Here is a 21,561-nt window from a genome sequence, read left to right on the forward strand (position 1 = left end):
AGATAGACTAGTTTACTGCAATGCACTTTTTACTGGCCTTCCAAAGGAATCTATTGACAGACTTCAACTCAATCAGAACACTGCTACACTTCTGACTAAAACCATTCCCATCCTAGCTCCTCTCCATTGACTTCCTGTATCTTTTAAAATTGTTTTTAAAGTTCTCTTACTTGTTTTTAAAGCTCTTAATGGTCCAGGACCGGAGGACGTCATAGTATCACTTCCGTTCAGAATCCCACACGAGCTCTCAGGTCTTCTTCCGCTGGTCACTAAATTTAAATGTTCCCCTTCAAAGGATTATTGGCAGGTCAGCTTCTTTGGAGTACGCTCCTAAACTGTGGAATTCAATACCTAAAACTATAAAAGATGCAGACTCAGCTGACACTTCTAAATGCCAGCACAAAACCTATTTATTTAAAGGATCATACATAAAATCCTGGAGGAACTCAGCAGGCCAGGCAGCGTCAATGAAAAAGCAAAAAATAAGCAGTCATTGCTTTAGGCTGAGACCCTTCAGCAGGACTGATGAAAGGTTTCAACTTGAAATGTCGACTGCTTACTCTTTTCATAGACGTTGCCTGACCTGCTGAGTTCCTCCAGCATTTCATATGTGTTGCTTTGGATTTCCAGCATCCACAAATGTTCTCATGTTGGGGGCTTATTATTTAACCTTGCTTTCAACTAACATCTTTTTGTCTTTTATTTTCGTGTTTAATTTTGTTTTTTATTTTATTTTCATGTTTGCACTTTATCCCATTGTAAAGCATTTTGAGCTATTTTATCGGTATGAAGAGTGCTCGATAAATAAGTTATTATTATTATAGGTACATAATAGGTAAACGGAGAATTTACTTTAGTGGGGAACTTGCCCAGAGGAGGAGTTGAGGCCAGCATGGATCAGCCACAATCGAACTTGGATTCAGATTAATTTATTTAAGATATGTACATGCATTGTTCGCATAAATAAACAGGCAACATAAGGATATACTGGGGGCAGCCCACAATTATCACCACACATGCTGGCACCGACATAACCTGCCCACAATGCCCAGCAGAACACAGAAAAACATCAAAATCAAACACACTAGCAAGAAAGCAACAGCAACGAAACAAAACAAAAACAACAGTCATATTGAATCAACAACACACACAAAATGCTGGTGGAACACAGCAGGCCAGGCAGCATCTATAGTGAGAAACGTCGACAGCGCAAAATGTTGGGAGCTCTTACTGAAGACCCACACTCAACATTTTAGGAACAGTTACTTCCCCTCCGTTATCAGAGTTCTAAACGGACATTGAGCCCATGAACACTACTTCAATGTTTTGCTCCCTCTTCCTACTTTTAATTTATTATACATTTATATAAATTAATTGAAATAAGCAGTGCTAAAAGAAGATATACATCACTGACACGTCATGAGTTTGTTGTTTTGTGGAATTAGTACAGTGAAATTCATTAAAAATACCATCAATTACAATAATATATATTTGATGTATTGCACAGTACCACTGCCACAAAACAACCTATTTTTGACATTTATCAGTGATAAATGACTTGATTCAGATTCAATTCAAAGTTGCTGATTAACCACTACCCTCTCAAGATTGAAATAAGCAACAAAGGCAGTTCTTTCTGGCTGTGTCCCTATCCCATATAGGCAAAAATAAAATCTCCTTTAAACAAATCTTTGACAATGCAGTTCTGAGCTTTAAGAGCAAAATAATTTTCTGGCAGAATGTGGTCCTTTTGACATCACTGATTCAGGCCTGGCAATGAACGCTGTACTGGGTTTAATTCATCCTGAAGGTTTCGAGATACTGGCATGCATCTTAATGTTTCATTCCAATTTCAGACAAATCCCTCTACTGGTGTGGTTTCTGCTTCAGTAAATAGCGGCCAGAGAGCTGGTGGTGATCGGGGGTGGGGTGAGAGGTGGGTGTGCCTTTCATGAGCACATTCAGAATGCCATTGATGGGATTAAGGCAGAAAGTCCACAATTGTAAAAGGGGAATGGTTTTGTTGTCAGTTTCTAAAATCAGGAACGTGGGACTTAATGGGAAAAGTTGTTTAGCAAGATTCCAGAGAGTGCCAGATACACATCTGGGAAGCCTCTGCCTTTCAAGATTCACTGTTTGGCTGGAGATATTTTCTCTCTCTCTTTTTACAGTGAGGGAGGGGAAGTTATATGACTGCTGGCATATTTTGTAGTGATATCAGTACTGAGTCATTCTTTGCAAGATCTACGACCAGAACTGAGTCTCTCCATATAAATGCTGAACAGGCTAATGCCAGCAGTCAGTGAGAGGGGCTCTCAGGCTGTTTAAAACAAAGGAGAAATGGGATCTTCTTGGATCAAGCGCTTTACTCAAGAGTTCACAACGAAAAAGATTTCTCCAATAGCCAGGAAGCCACAATTAATTCTACAATCACAGGTAGGACAGAAGCTGTATTTCTGTAGTAAAAACAGTAAGCAATTCCATTTGTGATTTACCTAATTTTCCAGGTGCTTGTGAAGCTTTTCGGCTGAACAGAACCTATGTTGGTTAGGAGATCTTCAAGGAGTGATGCCTCAGAAGGCGGCAAACATTACTAAGGATCCCCATCAACCAGGTCATGCCTTGTTCTCATGTCTAACATCAGGAAGAAGAAAGGCAGAGAAATGTAAAAGCACAGACTCAATGATTCCGGGAAAGCTTCCTCTCCTCTGCCACCCGATTTCTGAATGGACATTTAACCCATGAACACTACCTCACTATTTTTTATTTCTAGTTCTGCACTACTTTTTAAATTTAACTACTTAATATATATATTTACTGTAATTCAGAGTTTTTTTCCTCCATTGTTATGGATTGCCTTGTACAGCCTGAGTCTGAAAGGAGTTCAGTTTCCCTGCGTTGCCAGCGAGGAGGCACTACATGAGGCTTGCTGTTGGAGAGGCTGTGCACAGGCAGCGAGAGACTTAGACATTCTCCTCTCCTTTTCACAAAGACTGCTAGCCAGCAGTGGAAGCTGAAAGTGAGAGCAGGAGGCTCTACCCGTTATACTACCACACCAGATGGGTCATAACCAACAGTTATTACCCTACAACCATCAGGCTCCCGGACCAGTGTAGATAATTTCACTCACCTCAACTCTGAACTGGTTCCACAACCTACAGACTCACTTTCAATGAATCTACAGCTCATGTCCTCAGCACCATTTATTTACTAATTTGTTGTACTTAGACAGTCTGTCTTCTTTTGCACATCGGTTGTCCGACAGTCTTTGTGTGTAGTATTTTATCGATTCTATTGTATTTCTTTGTTCTACTGTGAATGCCTGCAAGAAAATGAATCTCAGGGTAAGATATAGTGACATAGAAGACATGCAATGCAATTCAGGCCCTTTGGCCCACAAAGCTGTGCTGAACATGTCCCTACCTTAGAACTACATAGGCTTTACCCATAGCCCTCTATTTTTCTAAGCTCCATGTAGCCATCCAGGAGTCTCTTAAAAGATTTCCACCTCCACCACCACCACCGGCAGCCCATCCCATGCACTCACCACTCTCTACGTAAAAAACGTACCCCTGACATCTCCTCTGTACCTACTTCCAAGCACCTTAAAACTGTGCCCTCTCATGTTAGCCATTTCAGCCCTGGGAAAAAGTCTCTGACTATCCGCACGATCAATGCCCCTCATCATCTTATACACCACTATCAGGTCTCCTCTCATCCTCTGTCGCCCCAAGGGAAAAAGGCCGAGTTCACTCAACCTATTCTCATAAGGCATTCTCCTGAATCCAGGCAATATCCTTGTAAATCTCCTCTGCACCCTTTCTATGATTTCCACATCCTTCCTGTAGTGAGGCGACCAGAACTGAGCACAGTAATCCAAGTGGGGTCTGACCAGGGCCCTATATAGCTGCAACATTACCTCTCGGCTCCTAAACTCAATCCCACGATTGATGAAGGCCAATGCACCGTATGCCTTCTTAACCACAGAGTCAACCTGCGCAGCAGCTTTGAGTGTCCTATGGACTCGGACCCCAAGATCCCTCTGATCCTCCACACTGCCAAGAGTCTTACCATTAATACTATATTCTGCCATCTTATTTGACTACCAAAATGAACCACTTCACACTTGTACGTATACATACTTTGTTATCAGACTCATTAAAACAAAATGGTCTGTTGGCCTCACAATTCCCTTGTTATGGTCATGTACTTCATCGTTTACACCCAACGTGCAGAGAAAAAAGAGAAACAGAAAAAGTGTGTAAACAGTAAAATAGAAGTTCACTAAAGTGAGTCTACACTGTGGCACCAGGCCACAGTAACAGTTTGGTGCAGGAATGAGTAAGCCTCGCAGAGTAATGGGTTGAAGTTCAACGCAGAGATGAGACAATAATCAAATCTAGCATCTGTGCCCCCAATTTACCCCTGTTCGCCTACGGTGAACTGCCGTCACCCCGCCAACAGTGTAATACTTTGGTGTAAATATGGTGTAATGCACCCGACCCGCAATACACGCTCGCAACACAAATATCAAACAGTACACCGAAGGCAAGTAAATAATTACAACTTTATAATTATTTCTTAGTGATGGGTTAGTAGAAACAGATAACCTAAAGGTGCCAAATCAGTAAGTTTATAAGTCTGTACACATAATATTTTAATACGTTGGAGCTCACACCTCTAGCTCCATCCACAACGACCTTCCGAGCCTTCGGCCACCGTCTGAACCGCCGACTTACAGTATCCATCGCTCTGAAACCGTTGTCTGCTCCTCACACATCCGTCCTCCTCGCTCACCTCCCGAAAAAGACCGCAAACTCCCGCTCAGCTCACACATACAAGATAGCACGATGATTCTCCATTGGTTAGTTCCCCCCCCTTATTTGCAGTTATAAGCCAAACATTCCAGATACAGAAACCCATTACAGCATTACAGAGAAGCCATCTCATTATAACAATACAGAGGCCATTTTGTTAGCCTGAACAGTTAACACTACAGTTAATAGTACTGAGAGCCCTACATAACCAAAATCAATACCAACTGTGCACAGAGACATGAAACCTCTTTCTTATACAAGAGCACCCCTGCAAACCAGCATCCAACAGCCAATATCTCAACTTCTGATAATGCAAAGATGGTTCCAAATAAAAGCTTCAGGATTAAAATGTAACCTCTGACATTCCACCATGCAAATTCAGACTGGTGCCATCCACTGAGCCAGTGTTTCATTATGACTCACAGTGGTCTGACAGATCAACAGGACCAAAATGGGGACTGCTTCTGAGGCGTGGCAGTAGGACAGCAGGCTTGGAAATGCCTTGGCATTGTGTCACCTGAACAGCCCCAGCCAAGGTGAAGTGAAGCCCTTAAGTCTCAGAGCTACTCAGCAGAGCACCCCTTGTCTCCAGCCATTAACCCACCCCACACCATTACATACACACCACTATATGTACATCCAATCAGTCTCTATTTGTATAACAATTGCCATTAACCCACCCCACACCATTACATACACACCACTATATGTACATCCAATCAGTCTCTATTTGTATAACAATTGCCATTAACCCACCCCACACCATTACATACACACCACTATATGTACATCCAATCAGTCTCTATTTGTATAACAATTGCCATTAACCCACCCCACACCATTACATACACACCACTATATGTACATTCAATCAGTCTCTATTTGTATAACAATTGCCATTAACCCACCCCACACCATTACATACACACCACTATATGTACATCCAATCAGTCTCTATTTGTATAACAATTGCCATTAACCCACCCCACACCATTACATACACACCACTATATGTACATTCAATCAGTCTCTATTTGTATAACAATTGCCATTAACCCAACCCACACCATTACATACACACCACTATATGTACATTCAATCAGTCTCTATTTGTATAACAATTGCCATTAACCCAACCCACACCATTACATACACACCACTATATGTACATTCAATCAGTCTCTATTTGTATAACAATTGCCATTAACCCAACCCACACCATTACATACACACTATATGTACATTCAATCAGTCTCTATTTGTATAACACTTGCCATTAACCCAACCCACACCATTACATACACACCACTATATGTACATTCAATCAGTCTCTATTTGTATAACAATTGCCATTAACCCACCCAACACCATTACATACATATCACTATGTAAAGGGAGTTTCTTCCAGGATTGATTTCTGTGGAAGCTGTGTGATCACCCTCTTTAAATTATGTCTGCGGCGAAGAGCTGGTGTGCCTTTGCGGGTGTGCGATTGCTGGTTATCTCTGCATGTGTGTTGGGTGGGGTGGCTGTTGGTGCCCCAGAGGGCGTTGTTCGAGTTCCGACTAGCGTTGACGAAATGGTGGTGGGACCATGGGCTGTCCGTACTGTTTGGAGAGTGAGGAGTGACAGGTTGGGATGTTTCAGCAGTGGTAGGCTTTGCCCAGTTGTTGGAATAATGTCCAGCTCTAAAGAGGCGAAGGCGTGGGCGGAGCAGACCTTTCAGTTGTTGGGTGAGTGGCAGTGCTTGGCTGAGGGAAAGTGACAGGGTCTGGTTGAAAGTTTGAGTAGGCGGGCTGGTGACGTTGTTAGAACTGTCGGGACGTTGTTAGAACTGTTAGAACGTTGTTAGAAGTGACAGCTGCCAGTTCTGGGAAAGTGTGGGAAAATGCGTTTGGTTCGACTGGAAGTCAAATGCCGCAGCTGGGGAGGCTTATCATATCCGTGGCAGGAGATTGGCGGAAAGTTTTTCGGGTATCCCTTTTGGCTAGGGGGCAGATAAATTACTTGCGGTGCCAAGGGGATCTGTCAAGGAGATCAGTTGTTCCGTTGATCCGAGAGGTGTCGGGAAACTTAGAGGAGGCCCAGTGGGGGAACGGCTTGGGGTCTCTGGGGGAGCACGTTCCCAGCAATGTACCAAGGAACTCCCGAAAGGAGCAGATCCTAATCCTGAAGGCTTAGAGGAATCAAGCGCACAGGTGTTGTTACGGATAGATGGAAGTCAAGTTAAAGCCATCCTCGGCACCGGGACGCCAGTTAAGTTGCTGTACAGTTTGTTTTATAACCGTTATTGGAAGAATTTACCCTTGACGACATTGAGGACACTGGAGATTTGGGGTACCAGTGCCGGTGATTATCCAGAAGACGGTTGTTGGTCAGTGAAAATGGAGTTCTTAGAGGCAAATGTGGAGGTGACTGAGGTTCGTGAATTGTTAATGCTGATGTGTCCGGACCCTGTTGAGACGGGCAGCGTTTCTGTTCTAGAGAGAACCAATATCCTGCTGGTGCGCTTGGGGGCCTGCCCAGAGGAGGCGGGTGAGAGCGGTTTGGAGGCATTGTCGATACACCCAGAGTTTCGAGCTGCTTGGGTGGATGTGTGTAGCAGCATTGGGCCGATACCGAATTCAAACAAGAGCCGGTGGCGGTACGGCCTGGGGGAAGTATCTGAGGGTGAGACCCTCTTAGTGGACGCTGTGAAATACCACGAGGGAGGGGAGTTAAGCGCTGAAGACACCTCGGAGAGAGAGAGGTTGCAGCGACTGGTCCCTGAAGCTGTGGAAGACGTAGGCAGCGTGTGTGTGGATTATATTGAGCTGAAGAGGTGCACTGTCAGTGACCAGAATATGGCCCTGAGGGCCGAAGAGGCGATGGCCTATTTGAGTGGTGCAAAGTGGTTTAAGGTGCTGGATCTGAGGAGTGGATGTTGCCAGATCCCTATGAGTGGGGCCAACAAGGAGAAGACAGCCATTATAAATTCCCTAGGAGTCTTCCGGTCCAAAAAGATGCCACAGGGCATATCTGGAGCCCTTGCAACCTTCCTGCAGGGCATGTGGACGACCATGGGGGATGTGGAGGCGTTTGGAGTTTTGGTGTATGTGGATGATCGCTTGGTATTTGGATTTGCCTCAGGAGAATATGAAGTGAGGTCGTTGCAGGAGCAGCTGAGAACTACAGAGTTAAAGTGTTTTCTGAACACGTGCCAGGGCTGGCGAAGGTCGCAGCTCGTGAGTGACTGTCTCTACAGAATCAAGTTTGAAATGAAGACAGAGAGACTGGAGAAAGTTGATCTGGAAGAAGTCATGAGGAAGAAAAAGCTGGAGAGAAGAGCAGTGAATACTGAACAGGAGGCTGAAGAGACTGCAGGAGCAGTGCAGGCCACGTGTTTCCGTTTGGAGAAGATCGAACAGCAGCTACCGATCACAGGAATGAGGAAGAATACAGATTCGATGGATGATGTGCTGGATGTGTGGTACATGCTGCCCTTTGCTGACTTTCCCTCGATTGAGGAAGAGATCTTTGGCCCTTTCCCCCTGAGTCAGGTGTAGTGGGGAGGGTTAGCTGTGTGCAGTGGGGGGCATGAGTGAGAGGTTGAGAGAGGAGTTGGTAGTGGGCCCAAGGTATCCCCAGTTGTGTCCTAGCCTGAAGGATTTAGGTGAGGGGGTACGGAGGTCTCGGAAGGATTAGGGAACTCCCAGATAGTTGGCCTATGTAGCGCCTGAGGAACAGGGCGTGAGGTTTATTGTGTGGGGAGGAGATGTCACTGTTTGTGCTTGAGTTACGGTGTGTTGGCAGGAAAGGTGGCGAGTTATTTAATAGTCATAAGGACATGACTTTTATTTGGTGGGGGGAGAGTGTAAAGGGGGTTTCTTCTTTTTTCTTTGTTACTGTGTATGTAATCAAAATGGCTTCTTTGTTTTGTTAAAAGTAGGAATGCTTCTTTGTTGCGAGAGAGTGTTGGAAGCTTGTTTGTGTTAAAATTTACTGATAAGGTCAATTGTATTCCTTTGTAAACCAATTGGGATTAATGTTCTTTCTTCTGAGTCTGTAAGCTATTGTTGGTGGGCTTTTGGGCAGGTCGGCGCGAGGGGGTGAGAGTGAGAGAGGACGCGATGCTGTAAACTGGGCGAGGAACAGACCCCAAGCGGGGGTCTGAGGCCAGGAGGTACTCGGAGGAGAGGAGACGAAGATAGATGTGCTTGGTTGACCACTTGGAGAGTCCTGAGCTGCGAGTCGAGGAGTTCGGAGGGGATCGAATGGTGGCCAGAAGACTTCAGTAATTGAGCTCCAACGGTTGTGCACGAAGTGGTTTGGACTTTGATAAGTTTGGCGCCTTTTCTTTATTTTTTCTTCTTCATGTATACTGTATCGTTATTAATCACTTGGTTATAGTAACCTTTATAAATTGTTCTCATTTAATCGCATATGGTGTACTGTCTGTTTTTGGGCGAGGCGGGAACATCACACAGCATCCACACCAGCTGATTACCCAGTTTGGCGGGGCCGAAGGCTGCTCCCCCTAGACGAGAACGAGCTGAGCGAGCCTGAGGCGACCCAGGGGGTTACATTATGTACATTCAGTCAGTCTCTATATGTATAACATTATGATGCAGAGGATTGTTCCTATATTTATATTAGTTTTGTTTTTTTATTATGTTCTTTATACTTGTTATATTTTATACTGCACTGGATCTGGAGTAACAATCATTTCACTCTCCCTTACACTCGTGTACTGACAAATGGCAATAAACAATCTTGAATCAAATTGAAGAGGACGAACGATACCACAGGCATGGGTAAGTGCCATCAGAAGGATGGAGACACAAGGAGGCTAAGGTTCCATTGGGTGCAAAGAGAGGTTCACTTGTCTTAACTAATTTATAAAGTTATACTTCAATCAGTGTGTACAGAGGGTCTACTTCTGTATTTTAGAAAGAGGATGCTAAAATAAAGGGAAGGACTGCAAATAGAGCATACATATGCGAAAGGCTGGAGGAAATTAAGAAGTCATGCAGCATCTATGGAAACAACAGTCAGCATTTCAGGCTGAGGCCCTTCTTATGAGTAAGTGCCATCAGAAGGATGGAGACACAAGGAAGATAAGATTCAAGTGGGTGCAAAGAGAGGTTCATGTGTATTAACTAATTAACTTATAAAGTTATACTTTGATCTGTGTTTGTAGATGGTTTTAGAAAGAGATTATAAAGGGAGGGGAAGGACTGCAAGTAGGAAACAATTTTGTTTGTAGTGTACAATGTGCACACATTAAAATAAATGCGCATTTAATGCCTACAGCACCATCAGGGACAACTAAGTACCCCTCTGCCACACACACAAAATACTCGAGGAACTGAGCTGGCCCAGCAGCATATATAGAGAGGAATGAACTGTCGATGTTTCGGGCCACGACCCCCAAAATGTTGACTGCTTATTTTTCTCCATAAATGCTGCCTAACCCAGGCATGGGCAAACTACGGCCCGCGGGCCATATGCGGCCCGTTAAGCTTTTTAATCCAGCCCGCAGAACTTGATGAAATTATATTAATAAACCTTGTTAACATTTTTCCCCGCAATTCTGGCGTTTTCCCAATAGATGACGCACTCTATATACATTGACCTTTGTTGAGGTGCAGCATATTACTCCACATTTGCGCATTACTCTCTGTCCGGCTCGACCTATTTGTGTGAGCAGGCGTTCAGCGTCATGAACATCAACAAAGCAAGCCACAGATCCAAGTTAACTGACCAACACCTCAGATCCATCCTGAGAATTGCCACAACAAAACTAAATCCAGACTTTGATGCGCTGGCTAAAAAGGGAGACCAACAACACTGTTCCCACTGAAATTAAAAATAAGTTTCTTCGTTGTGTTATGTAAAAAATGCATTTGAAAATATTTTTTTTCAATAAGCCTTACATGTTACATGTCATTTCTGTTAAGTGATGGACATGAGTAGTGCACAGGTGCACGTACGTTCTCAAAATAAAAAAATGTGCTCCAGATCAAATAACGCGCTCCGCATACTGGCGCACTGTCACTGTTCTGTCTTTGTGCTGGTCGTTGTTGAGATTTGGCACAGGGGACAATTGAATAAGAATGAGCAGGACAAGTAGACCTGCATCTCCTACCGTTTTTGAAATAAAGACAGTCAGGAGGAGAGTGATGATGATAATATCTTGAAGGATAACAGAATTTTCAGTGCTTTAAAATAATAACTGTTACTATTAAAAAAAAGCCGTATTTTATTCATTTAATTTTCAGTGTTTTAAAAGTCATTTCAATAAATAGCTAAATACCATGGGACTTCAAAGACAGATATTTTGCTGTAATGCATTTGTTCATTTTCAATTGAAATTAAAGCACATGTTTTCTACATATCCCATGATATTTTATTTTCTCTTATGAGGTGTATTACCAAAACACTCCGTCCATCTGCTCCTGGTCCAGCCCCCCCTGTCAAATTTTAGAACCCTTTGTGGCCCACAAGTCAAAAAGTTTGCCCACCCCTGGCCTAACCTGTTGAGTTCCTCCAGCAATTTGTGTGCATTGCTTTCGATTTCCAGCACCTGCAGAAATGTCTGTGTTTGTAATTACCCCTCTGCTTCTGTCTATCAAGATTCACACTGGAAATCCAATTTCAAAAAGAAAAGGCTATTGATGCAGGCAGCTTGGAATTGTACCTATTAAGAATTAGTATTTTTGAAAGAAAACAAGAAGGTTTAGTCCTGAAGAAGGGCCTCAGCCTGAAATGCTGACTGTTGTTTCCATAGATGCTGCTTGACTTCTTAATTTCCTCCAGCCTTTTGCATATGTATGTTTCGTTCCAATTTGCAAGTGAGTACAGAGAAAGGGGCAGTTGTGCCCTGTATAACAGCTGACCAAATTGCTTTCTATTATCAAAACAATTTATTTAAAGTTCAAAGAAAATTTATTATCAAAGTGCATATATCTCACCTGAAAGCCATTTTCTTGCAGGCATTAGAACAAAGAAATGGAATAGAATCAATGAAAAACTACCCACCAGGACTGACAAACAACCAATGTTCAAAAGAAGACAAGCTGTGCAAATACAAAAAAAGAAACCAAACAGTAATAATAATAAATAAATAAGTTATAGATAACACTGAGAACATGAGTTGTAGAGTCCTTGAAATTAAGTCCACAGCTTGTGGAATCAGTTCAGTGCAGAGGTGAGTGAAGTTATACATGGTGGCTCAGGGTAACTGGACTAATTCCACAACTTATAAACTCATTTTCAAGGACTCCACAATTCATGTTCTCAGCATTTTTAAAAATCCATTTAGCGATACACTGTGGTAACAGGGCTTCCTGGCCCAACTAGCCCATGCTATCCAATCACCTACTAACCTTCCAAACTGTGCGTCTTTGGAATGTTATTGGTTGGCATTGGAACCCAGAGTGCATGGAGGAAGCCCACGTATTCACAGGGATAATGTACAAATTCCTTACAGATAATGATGGAATGGAGTCCCGGTTGCAGCCACTGTAATAGTGTTCTGCTAACTCTTATGCCACAAGTTCAATAACTAGGATGCACATTACCAATCTTACCAATGGCATGTCCAATGTTGCCTCTTATTGAGTGAGTGTTTTTCATTCTCATTTTCAGTGGCGGCTCCACCCTGTCATCTGGCTGTGCTATCGAATTTTCATGGCAGTCTACAGCCTGGCCTGGTGCATCCGCAGCGGCATCCAGACCAACAGCTTCAAGTGGTTCATTTTCCTCACCCACCTAACCTATACCATGCTCACTGCCTACTTCAACTTGGCATTGATCAATCTTATTTGCTGCATAGCATTTGGGAAAAGGAAAGAAACTCAAAACGTCAAGGAGGCCTCTTCAGCAGAGTTGTCACTCCCCAACCCAAGTAAGACTGTTTCCTATTTTTTGGCATTTATGTTTTAGCTTTTAACAATAGTTACTATTTTTTTCACTGCTTGATTTCACTCAAAACTCACTGAATGTTTCTGACTTCCTTCAATATCCATTAGTGTTGGTAACTTAAAAAGCAACTTATCTATTGATGCTCATCAGCCCAAGATAAAAGGTTCAGAGGATGTTGTCTCAACTAGAGGGCATGTTTTATAAAGATAGGTTGAGCAAGCTAAGGCTTTGGCTTTGGAACAATGCAGGATGAGGAGTGACTTGATAGAGGTAAAGATGATAAGAATGGGCAGCCGGAAACTTTTTCCCAGGGTGTGGAAATGGCTAATAAAAGGGGACATAATTTTATGGTGATTGGAGGAAATTATAGGAGGATGTCAAAGGTGTTTTTTTTGTGGTGTATGTGTGAAATACACTGCCCGGGGTGCTTGTAGAGTCAGATACATTAGGGACATTCAAGAAACTCTTAGGTAGGCACATGGATGATCAAACATGGAGGGCCATGTGGGCAGGAACTGATCATAGAGTAAGTTAAAACGTTGGCACAACATCATGAGCCAAAGGGCTTGTAATGTGCTATAATGTTCTATGTTCTCTTTTTCATAGGAGTGGTAGTAAACAGATTTTGACACCTAGCCTTGTACAAAGAGAAATGAGCAAAAGCATGATCAGAGGTGGATTTAAGGAGCCTCATAAGGAGCCAAGGTGCTGAAAGTGTTTCAGAACTGAATCCTAAAGTCTCAAGTATTGTTAGCTGAAGCAATGGCCACACATGATAAAGCAATCCTCATTTGCATTCAGGATGGTTAAGAAGGTGTATGGAGTATTGGCACTCATTAGATGGAAGATTGAGTTCAAGAGCCACGAGGTAATGTTGCAGTTCCATAAAACCCTGGTTAGACTACACTTGGGGATAATGTGTTCAGATCCAGTTCCCTTGTTATAGGAAGGAGGTGGAAACTTTACAGAGGGTCTAGAGGAGATTTACCAGGATGCTGCCTTGATTAGTGATCATGTCTTACGAGGTTAAGTTGAGCAAGCTATGGCTTTTCTCCTTGCAATGAAGGCAAATGAGAGCCAAAAGAATAGAGGTGCATAAGTTGATAAAATATATAGATAGAATAGGCAGCCATCACCAATGGCCAATACAAGAGGGTATAATTTTAAGGTGATTGAAGAAAAGAATAGGGGAATATCAGAGATAAGTTTCTTACACAGAGAGTGGAGGGTCCATGGATCACACTGTCATGGGAGGTGGTAGAGGCTGATAAAGTAGGTATATTTAAGAGAAAAGGAGATAGCTATGAGAAAAATGAAGGGTTATGGGCTGTGTAGGAGGGAAAGTATAACTGATTGTTGAATAGGTCTGCACAACATAGCATGCTGAAGGGCACCCATTGTGTTGTACTGTTTTATGTTCAATATTCTAAGTGTGGGAACAAATTTAAGGTATGAACATAACACCAATATTAGTGAAAATATTGGGAAGAAGTTTTAGGGTTATAATTTATGATCGCTTGGAACTTCAGGGTCTGATTAAGGTGAGTCAATATAATATTGTGCATGGGAAGTTATGCAACACAAATCTTACTGAGTAGTTTTGAAGAGTTTGAAAGGAATTTGATGAAGGCAAGGTAGTGGATATGGTATACACAGGCTTCAATAAGTCTTTGACAAGGTCTCACATGATAGGATAGTCCAGAAAGTTAGGATACATGGGATCCAAGTTGTCTGGTGCAGAAAGCAGAGGGTAGTATTGAAGGCAGGACCATCACAGTTTAAAAAGAACTTTTCAACATTGGTACAGATTGCAAAGGGATAGAGGAATGTTTTAGCCAGAGTGTGATGAGCCTGTGGAATTCAATGCCACAGATGGTAGTGGAGGCCAAGTCAGTGGGTATATTTAAAGCAGAAGTTGATAGGTTCTTGATCAGTAAAAATATCGAAGGTACAGGGAGAAGGCAGAAGAAATGGTGTTGAGAGGGTTAATAAATCAGCCATGATGATCTTGGGCTGAAAGGTCTCATTATGCTCCTAAGCCTTATGAATGTTGGTCAAATGCAGGAAAATGGGATTAACTGAGGTTGAGTGTGTTGAGAGCTTTGGGTTCCTTGGAGTGAACTTCACCAATAATCTCCCATGTTCTAGTCACTTAGACACTATGGCCAAAGTTGCTCACAAATGTTTTCACTTCCTTGGGAAGCTAAAGAAATTTGGTTTCCTTATGACCTTGCACCTTATTGTCTACCAGCACTGTGTTTTCAGTGTAGCTGTAACACTTCATTCTGCATTTTGTTATTGTTAATGTCAGTGCACAGTGTAATGAATTGATCTGTATGTACAGTACGCAAGGCAAACTTTTTATTGGACCTCAATATATGATGATGAAAAACCACTTCCATCTCCAAGTATAGACAGGCATCTCGGTCAGTTTGGATGAGTCAGACTGAGGGGATGGCAGAGGGTGGTGGGGGAAGGGGAGACGGGAGACACAATCGCAGCATGTGAAGACCCGGCCCAGAGTTTATGGCTGGAGTCTCAGTCGGTGGTTGCGCCATCGCTTTGAAGCTGTCCATGGTCGTTGGAACCCGCGGTGATGGCGCTGGAGTCCGGGTTTTCAATATGCCCTGGGTTGCTGGGGCAGCCGATATCAGTTAGTCCTGACGAAGGGTCTCGGCCCGAATCGTTGACAGTGCTTCTCCCTATAGATGCTGCCTGGCCTGCTGTGTTCCACCAGCATTTTGTGTGTGCTGTTGTTTGAATTTCCAGCATCTGCAGATTTCCTCGTGTTTGTTCTTCTGCACATTGATTGTTTGTCAGTCTTTGGGTGTAGTTTCCCAATCATTCTGTTGTATTTCTTTGTTCTATTGTGTATGCCTGCAGGCAGATGAAGCTCAGGATAGTTCATGGTGTCACATATACAGGTGCATACTTTGATAATTAATTCTCTTTGAATTTTGAGATGCATTTTTTGCAGCCATTTACAATAAGACAGACAGAGAGACGAAATAGGGAGTTTGATACTTGCAGGAGCATAAGGCACATCGTTGAAATTCAAACGATTTCTACGATTCCTACTGAAACTTTGCTGGGTTTGGATACTCCATTGTTGCTTTTCCTTTCTTGTTTTTTAGAATCAGCCATAGAAGTCGAAGGCGGGAGCTCGTTGTGCGTAAAGAGGAAAGAATTCCCATCGCCACCTTCACTGCTGCGGCACCCCATTAGCATCCAGTGGGATCTGCTCAACATGATGTGTGTAATCAGCCTCTACGTCACCATCGCTTTCTGGAGCATTGATTATGTCCCGGGGCTTGTGGCCCCCGACTCCATTAACATCAACGTGCACGTGGTGAACTCAGTGCTGGTGCTGCTAGAGTTAGGCATGACAGCAGCTCCCATTCACCTCGCCCACTTCGTCTACGTCCTGCTCTACTGCCTGTCCTACATTCTTTTCACCATTGTTTACTGGGCGCTGGGGGGCACCAACCTCAAGGGCAAGCCATACGTCTACAGGATACTCAATTACAGCAAGTCCCTGGGTGCTGCCACAGGCTGTATTGTTGGGAGCCTCTGCGTCATCTTGCAGCTCCTTCAGTTCTTGGTGTGGAACCTCCACCTCTTAAAGCACCACATATACCTCAGGCTCATGTGCAAGGACAACAATGTATCACACCGTTAACCCAGCCGTACAAAACTATTCTCTCCAAAACTAGATCACAAAGTTGGGACCAAACCCAAAAATGAAAGAGCAATAACCACATCAAACATCGACATGCAGAACAATGCTTCAATTTTATTCTTTTGGAAGCACCCACGAAGTGAATTTGTTTTTCCAACATCATTAGGTTTGCCAACATGCTACTATTTAACTGATCATGTGTAACGATCGTTCAGTTTCTCAGCCAATGTACATCCAAATCAATATCTGATTTCACAAGTTGTTATCACAAGTTGTAACAAGATTGAAGATCCAGGATTATTTGTCGCATGTACGTCGAAAGATAAGAGTGAAATATCTCATTTGTGTTAACAACCAACAGATCCGTGGGTGTGCTGGGAGCAGGCCGCAAGTGTTGCCACGGATTCCAGCGCCAACATGGCGTGCCCACAATGGCCAGCAGAACGCAACAGGCAACAAAACAGCAACAACACAGCAAGTCCCTTTCCTCCCTCCCACCCACCCACGCACATGCACCGTCTTCCTACTCCTGGACAGGCCTCTAGGCTCCAGCCTCCAGCAAATAGACTCTGGCCTGCATTCAGCAGGCTTTGACATTCCCAATGGAGTTGTAGTGATTAGCAGACTCGGCTCTGGCCAACGGGCCTTAATTCCTGGACTTCTGATTCATCCTCGGGCCTCAATCTTTGGCATTGATCCCAGGATATGCTGATCATCGCACATCAGGCCTCCAAATCTGGACTCGCCAATGATGGGAACCTGAACATTCTGCTTCAAATTCCCCTGGCCCGCAGAGAACCCCTACTCTGGAACGAGCCGACAACTCACTGGCCTGGGGGAAGGGGGCTCATCCACTCTTTGTGTCAAGCACAGTAAAAGATTGAATTTCCTGGAGATTAAACCCAAAACTGTATTTATAATCTCTCCATCTGATTTTAGACTGGCGTTGGACTTAATAATTGTCATAGAGTTGGCTGCTCCCAAGATGTTGCTGAAATGTCCAAATGAAGGGGCTTGAGTCAACCTATTGACTGTCCTTAATTGATGGGAATGTGTAATTTGAGCCTTCAAGCCTGCTCAGATGTTTATCAAGAAAGTGGCTGACCTCCCTGTAACCCCAGCTCCACTTTCCCTCTAAAGCATGGCAACCATTCATATCCCTGTTTTTTCAAGATTCTAGCTACCTTTGCTTTAAAAGTATACAGAATGTCTGTTTCCAATGCCTGTGGAAAAGAATTTCAGTAACAGCAAGTGAAAAAAAAATCACTTCATATCTGTCTTAGAAGGATGATCGTGTCTTTTAAAACAGTGACGCCCTATTTCCAGATGCTTTTATAGGGAAAAACATACTCGGAACAACATGAGATGCTGGAGGAACTCATGGAGTAAAGTGGGCTGTTGGGTTTCAAATCAAGACCTCTCACTTGGACTGTTCTGGTCCAGATGAAGTCTCTCAGCCTTAACCGTCAACTGCTCATTTTCCTCAAAAGTGGTGCCTGACCCATTGAGATCCTCCAGCATTTTGTTTGGTTTTTTAATCAAGTTGTAGTCACCCTTCGAGAGCAAGGAACGTTTCTATGTTGGAAGAGGCAGCTGAAGCACTCTCAAACCGCAACCCACCACAAGAACTGTTGCCAAGAAATGTGGTCAATGAGAGAAACGTCACCATTGCAAACTTCTCCACAACCAAAAGTTGCAAAAGTCTCAAGAGGACCTCTGCCAAAGCAAACTGTTCACTCCCAGGAATGTATTACAACTGCATTATATTTGACTCTGCTAACTCATGAATATTGTGGGCTGGCATGCAAACATGCAAAGGGAAGGAGAACGATTTTTAATAACTTAACATAGCTTCAAGGATCATGCTGCCTACTACAAACAGGAAGAAATAACCTATAGCCATTGATCCGGATTGGTCAATCTATAGGTTGCTTGGTGGTCAATGACTTCATATATTTTCCCACCTGACCCCATATCCAAATATCATAGGGTCATAAAGAGAGCTTCATAAAACAGGGCATTGAGTACATGTTGAAGTTGAATAAGACATTGGTGGGGCCTAATTTGGAGTAGCGTGTGTCGTTCTGGTCACCTAACTACAGGAAAGGTATTAAAAAGGTCAAAGCGATGTGGAGATATTGGCAAGGATTTTCCCGTGACTTGAGGACCTGAGTTATAGGGAAACATTGAATAAGCTGGGACTTTATCCCCTGGAGTGCAAGAGAATGAGGGGAGGTCTTATAGAGCAATAAAGGGTATAGATATGACAAATGCATGCAGGTTTTTCCCCTGAGGTTGGGCGAGACTAGAACTAGAGGTCATAGGTTAAGGGAGAAAGGTGAAATATTTAAAGGAACTATGATGGGGATCTTCTTCACTCAGAGTGTGCTGTGAGTGTGGAATGAGCAGCCAGCAGAAGTGGTCAATGCTGAATCAATTTTAACATTGAGAAAAGTCTGGGCAGGTATCTGAATGGGAAAGGTTTGGAGGGATGAGGTCTGAGTGCAGGTAGAACATCAAACGTGGAACATAGAACAGGAGAGTACAGTACCGGATCTTCGGCCCACGATGATGTTGCCAGTCCAAGATCAATCTAACACTTCCCTCCCACATAGCCTTTCATTTTTCTTGCATCCACGTGCCAACCTAAGAGTCTCTTAAATGCCTGACTATATCTGCTCTTAGCACCACCCCTGACAGTGCGTTCCTCGCAGTCACCACTCTTTGTGCAAAAAAAGCTTAAGTACCTCTGACATCCCCCTGTACTTTCTCCCAACCATCTAAAGATTATGCCCTCTTGTATTAGACATTTCTGCCCTGAGAAAAGCTCTGACTTTATCGAGGACTTTTATCATCCTTACTATTGAAAAGGTACTGCTGAGCCAACTTCATCTACCACAATAGTAATTGCTGTGATGCTACCTCTACAGTAGCATTGCATAGCAAATTCCAACATTTAAACTCAGAGACAATGAAGAACATCAATATACACTCAGTGGCCACTTTATTAGGTACCCTCCTGCTTCTGTAGTCTATCCACTTCAAGGTTCAACATGCTGAGTGTTCTGCCTACCACTGTTGTAACATTTATATACTTGAGTTACTTTCACCTTCCCATCAGCTTAAACAAGTCTGACCATTTTTCTCTGACCTCTCTTGGTAACAAGACATTTTTGCCCACAGAACTGCTACTCATTAGATATTTTATGCTTTGTTTTTTTCACACCGTTCTTTAAAGTCTGTTGTGTGTGAAAAACCGCAGGAGATCAGCAGTTTCTGAGATACTCAAACCACCCCATCTGGCACCAACAATCCTTCCTCAGTCAAAGTCACTTAGATCACATCTCCTTCCCATTCTGATGCTTGGTCTGATCAACAACTGACCCTCCTGACCACGTCGGCATGCTTTTATGCATTGAGTTGTTGTCGCATGATTGGCTGGTTAGAGTATTTGCATAAACGAGCAGGTGTACCTCATAAAGTGGCCACTGTGTATATAGATATGCAGGAGCAGGGAGGCCAAATCACCTCTCAGATAATGTGTTACCATTTTATCCTGTACCCAGTTTCTGGGGCAATATTCATGTATGTATCCGTTTGCCTTCCTTTTTGTATATAATAAATATTGTCAGCATATTCGTAGCATATATTTAGACATATCAATTCTTAAAGACATTAAATATCTGTACAAAATCCATGTAGCTGTAAAGTATATTGTATTATTGTTCTCCCAATCCAAGTTATGTACTTTCTAATAAATATAATGTATGCATCACCTGAAGTACAGTCAGATTCATTATGAACCAAGTGCATGGGATTGATGGATGGTTGTTACATTACCCTGTCCTCCCTTTTAGCAGCAAAGATTCAAAGTACATTTATTATCAAAGTATATATGCAATAAGCAGCTCTGAGGTTTGTCTTCCCACAGACAGACACGAAAGTGAAAACCACCCGAAACCTGTTCAGAGCAAAATGTCAAACTCCCTGTTCCCAACGGTAACAATTCATTTGTAAGGTGGTGGAGAAAGGGTCCTGATGAAGGGTCTCAGACTGAAATGTCAACTGTTTATTCCCCTTCATAGATGCTGCCTGACATGCACTTTGTGTGTTGCTGTGCATCCTGCTGAGTTTCTCCAGCAGACTGTTTGTTCCTCAATTACCTACTGTGTTCTGACTAGTATCTACTACATTGAATCTGAATCTGAATCAGAAATTGAGCAGTATGAATGACTTGCAAAGCGAATAAAGCGATTTGTAAAGTAATCCTTCTAGTTATAAACTTATTATTTTTATTTATGATCGTATAATCTCAGCACAGTAGTGCAGTGGCTTTACAATGCCAGTGATCACTGATTGGAGCTTGTCTCCTGCTGCTGTCTGTGAGGAGTTTGCACTTCCTCCCCATGATAATGGGGATTTCATCTGGGTGCTCCAATTTTCTTCCATGTTCCAAAGACTAGTTCGGACTAGTAAATTGTGGGCATGCTATGTTGCCACTGGAAGAGGTCTATCAAACAACGTGTTTCAATGTATGTTTTGATGAGCATGTGTGGCAAATAGAGCTAAACTTTAAATAAGGCTAATCTTCAATCCCCAGATCACAAATGATATCATACTGGTGAACTCAATATTGCATCGATACTCCTGTCTGGATCATGAATGTGTTTGACATTTAGTGTATAAACATAAAGGTTTTTAGCATTAAAAAGATTATTTTTATGGAGGTATGGACTACGCTCTTCCAGCCCTTTGCGCTGTACCGCCTAGCAGTCCCTGATTTAAGCCTACCCTAATCATGGGACAATTTACGATGACCAACTTGTACATCCTTGGACTGTGGGAGGAAACTGGAGCACCTGGAGGAAACCCACATAGCCACAAGGAGAACGTAGAAACTCCTTACAGACAGCAGAGTATTGCATGAGATTTTTGCAGAAGGTCCCATAAACTCCTGAAACCCCTTTTTACCAGGCATCTCTGGAAATGGGGCTTGTTAACCACTCACTATCAGCCACCGGACTCCACGGCGAGAAACCCTCCATTGTTAGGCTCCATGAGTCTAGAGTGTATACACTTTGGTCCCACCAAACCCGTGAGATTGGGATGTCTTGCTCATCCAAACCCCATCGGCAAGAAATAACAGATCGTACACTGTAT

The 21,561-nt window shown here is 43.1% G+C and overlaps 1 protein-coding gene across 11 annotated transcripts; it reads left to right on the forward strand.

Moving 5' to 3' along the window:
* The first annotated feature begins 2,251 nt into the window (after positions 1 to 2,251).
* Positions 2,252 to 20,597, forward strand: LOC132377732 (protein rolling stone-like). 11 transcript variants are annotated; one of them, XM_059944023.1, is made up of 5 exons: positions 6,222 to 6,550; positions 9,586 to 9,610; positions 11,792 to 11,905; positions 12,447 to 12,705; positions 15,857 to 20,597. In XM_059944023.1, the coding sequence occupies exons 3-5, from the start codon at positions 11,822 to 11,824 to the stop codon at positions 16,399 to 16,401; spliced, it is 888 nt and encodes a 295-aa protein (XP_059800006.1). In that variant the 5' UTR covers positions 6,222 to 6,550; positions 9,586 to 9,610; positions 11,792 to 11,821; the 3' UTR covers positions 16,402 to 20,597. The 11 variants fall into 11 exon arrangements, 8 of the variants coding, with proteins under 8 accessions (XP_059800004.1, XP_059800001.1, XP_059800006.1 ...); XM_059944022.1 differs by having other exon boundaries at positions 6,222 to 9,610; XM_059944021.1 differs by lacking the exons at positions 6,222 to 6,550; positions 9,586 to 9,610; positions 11,792 to 11,905 and adding an exon at positions 2,252 to 2,436.
* Positions 20,598 to 21,561: the final 964 nt, after the last annotated feature.

This window comes from Hypanus sabinus, chromosome 19 (genome assembly GCF_030144855.1).
Source record: "Hypanus sabinus isolate sHypSab1 chromosome 19, sHypSab1.hap1, whole genome shotgun sequence".
Taxonomy (NCBI): domain Eukaryota; kingdom Metazoa; phylum Chordata; class Chondrichthyes; order Myliobatiformes; family Dasyatidae; genus Hypanus; species Hypanus sabinus.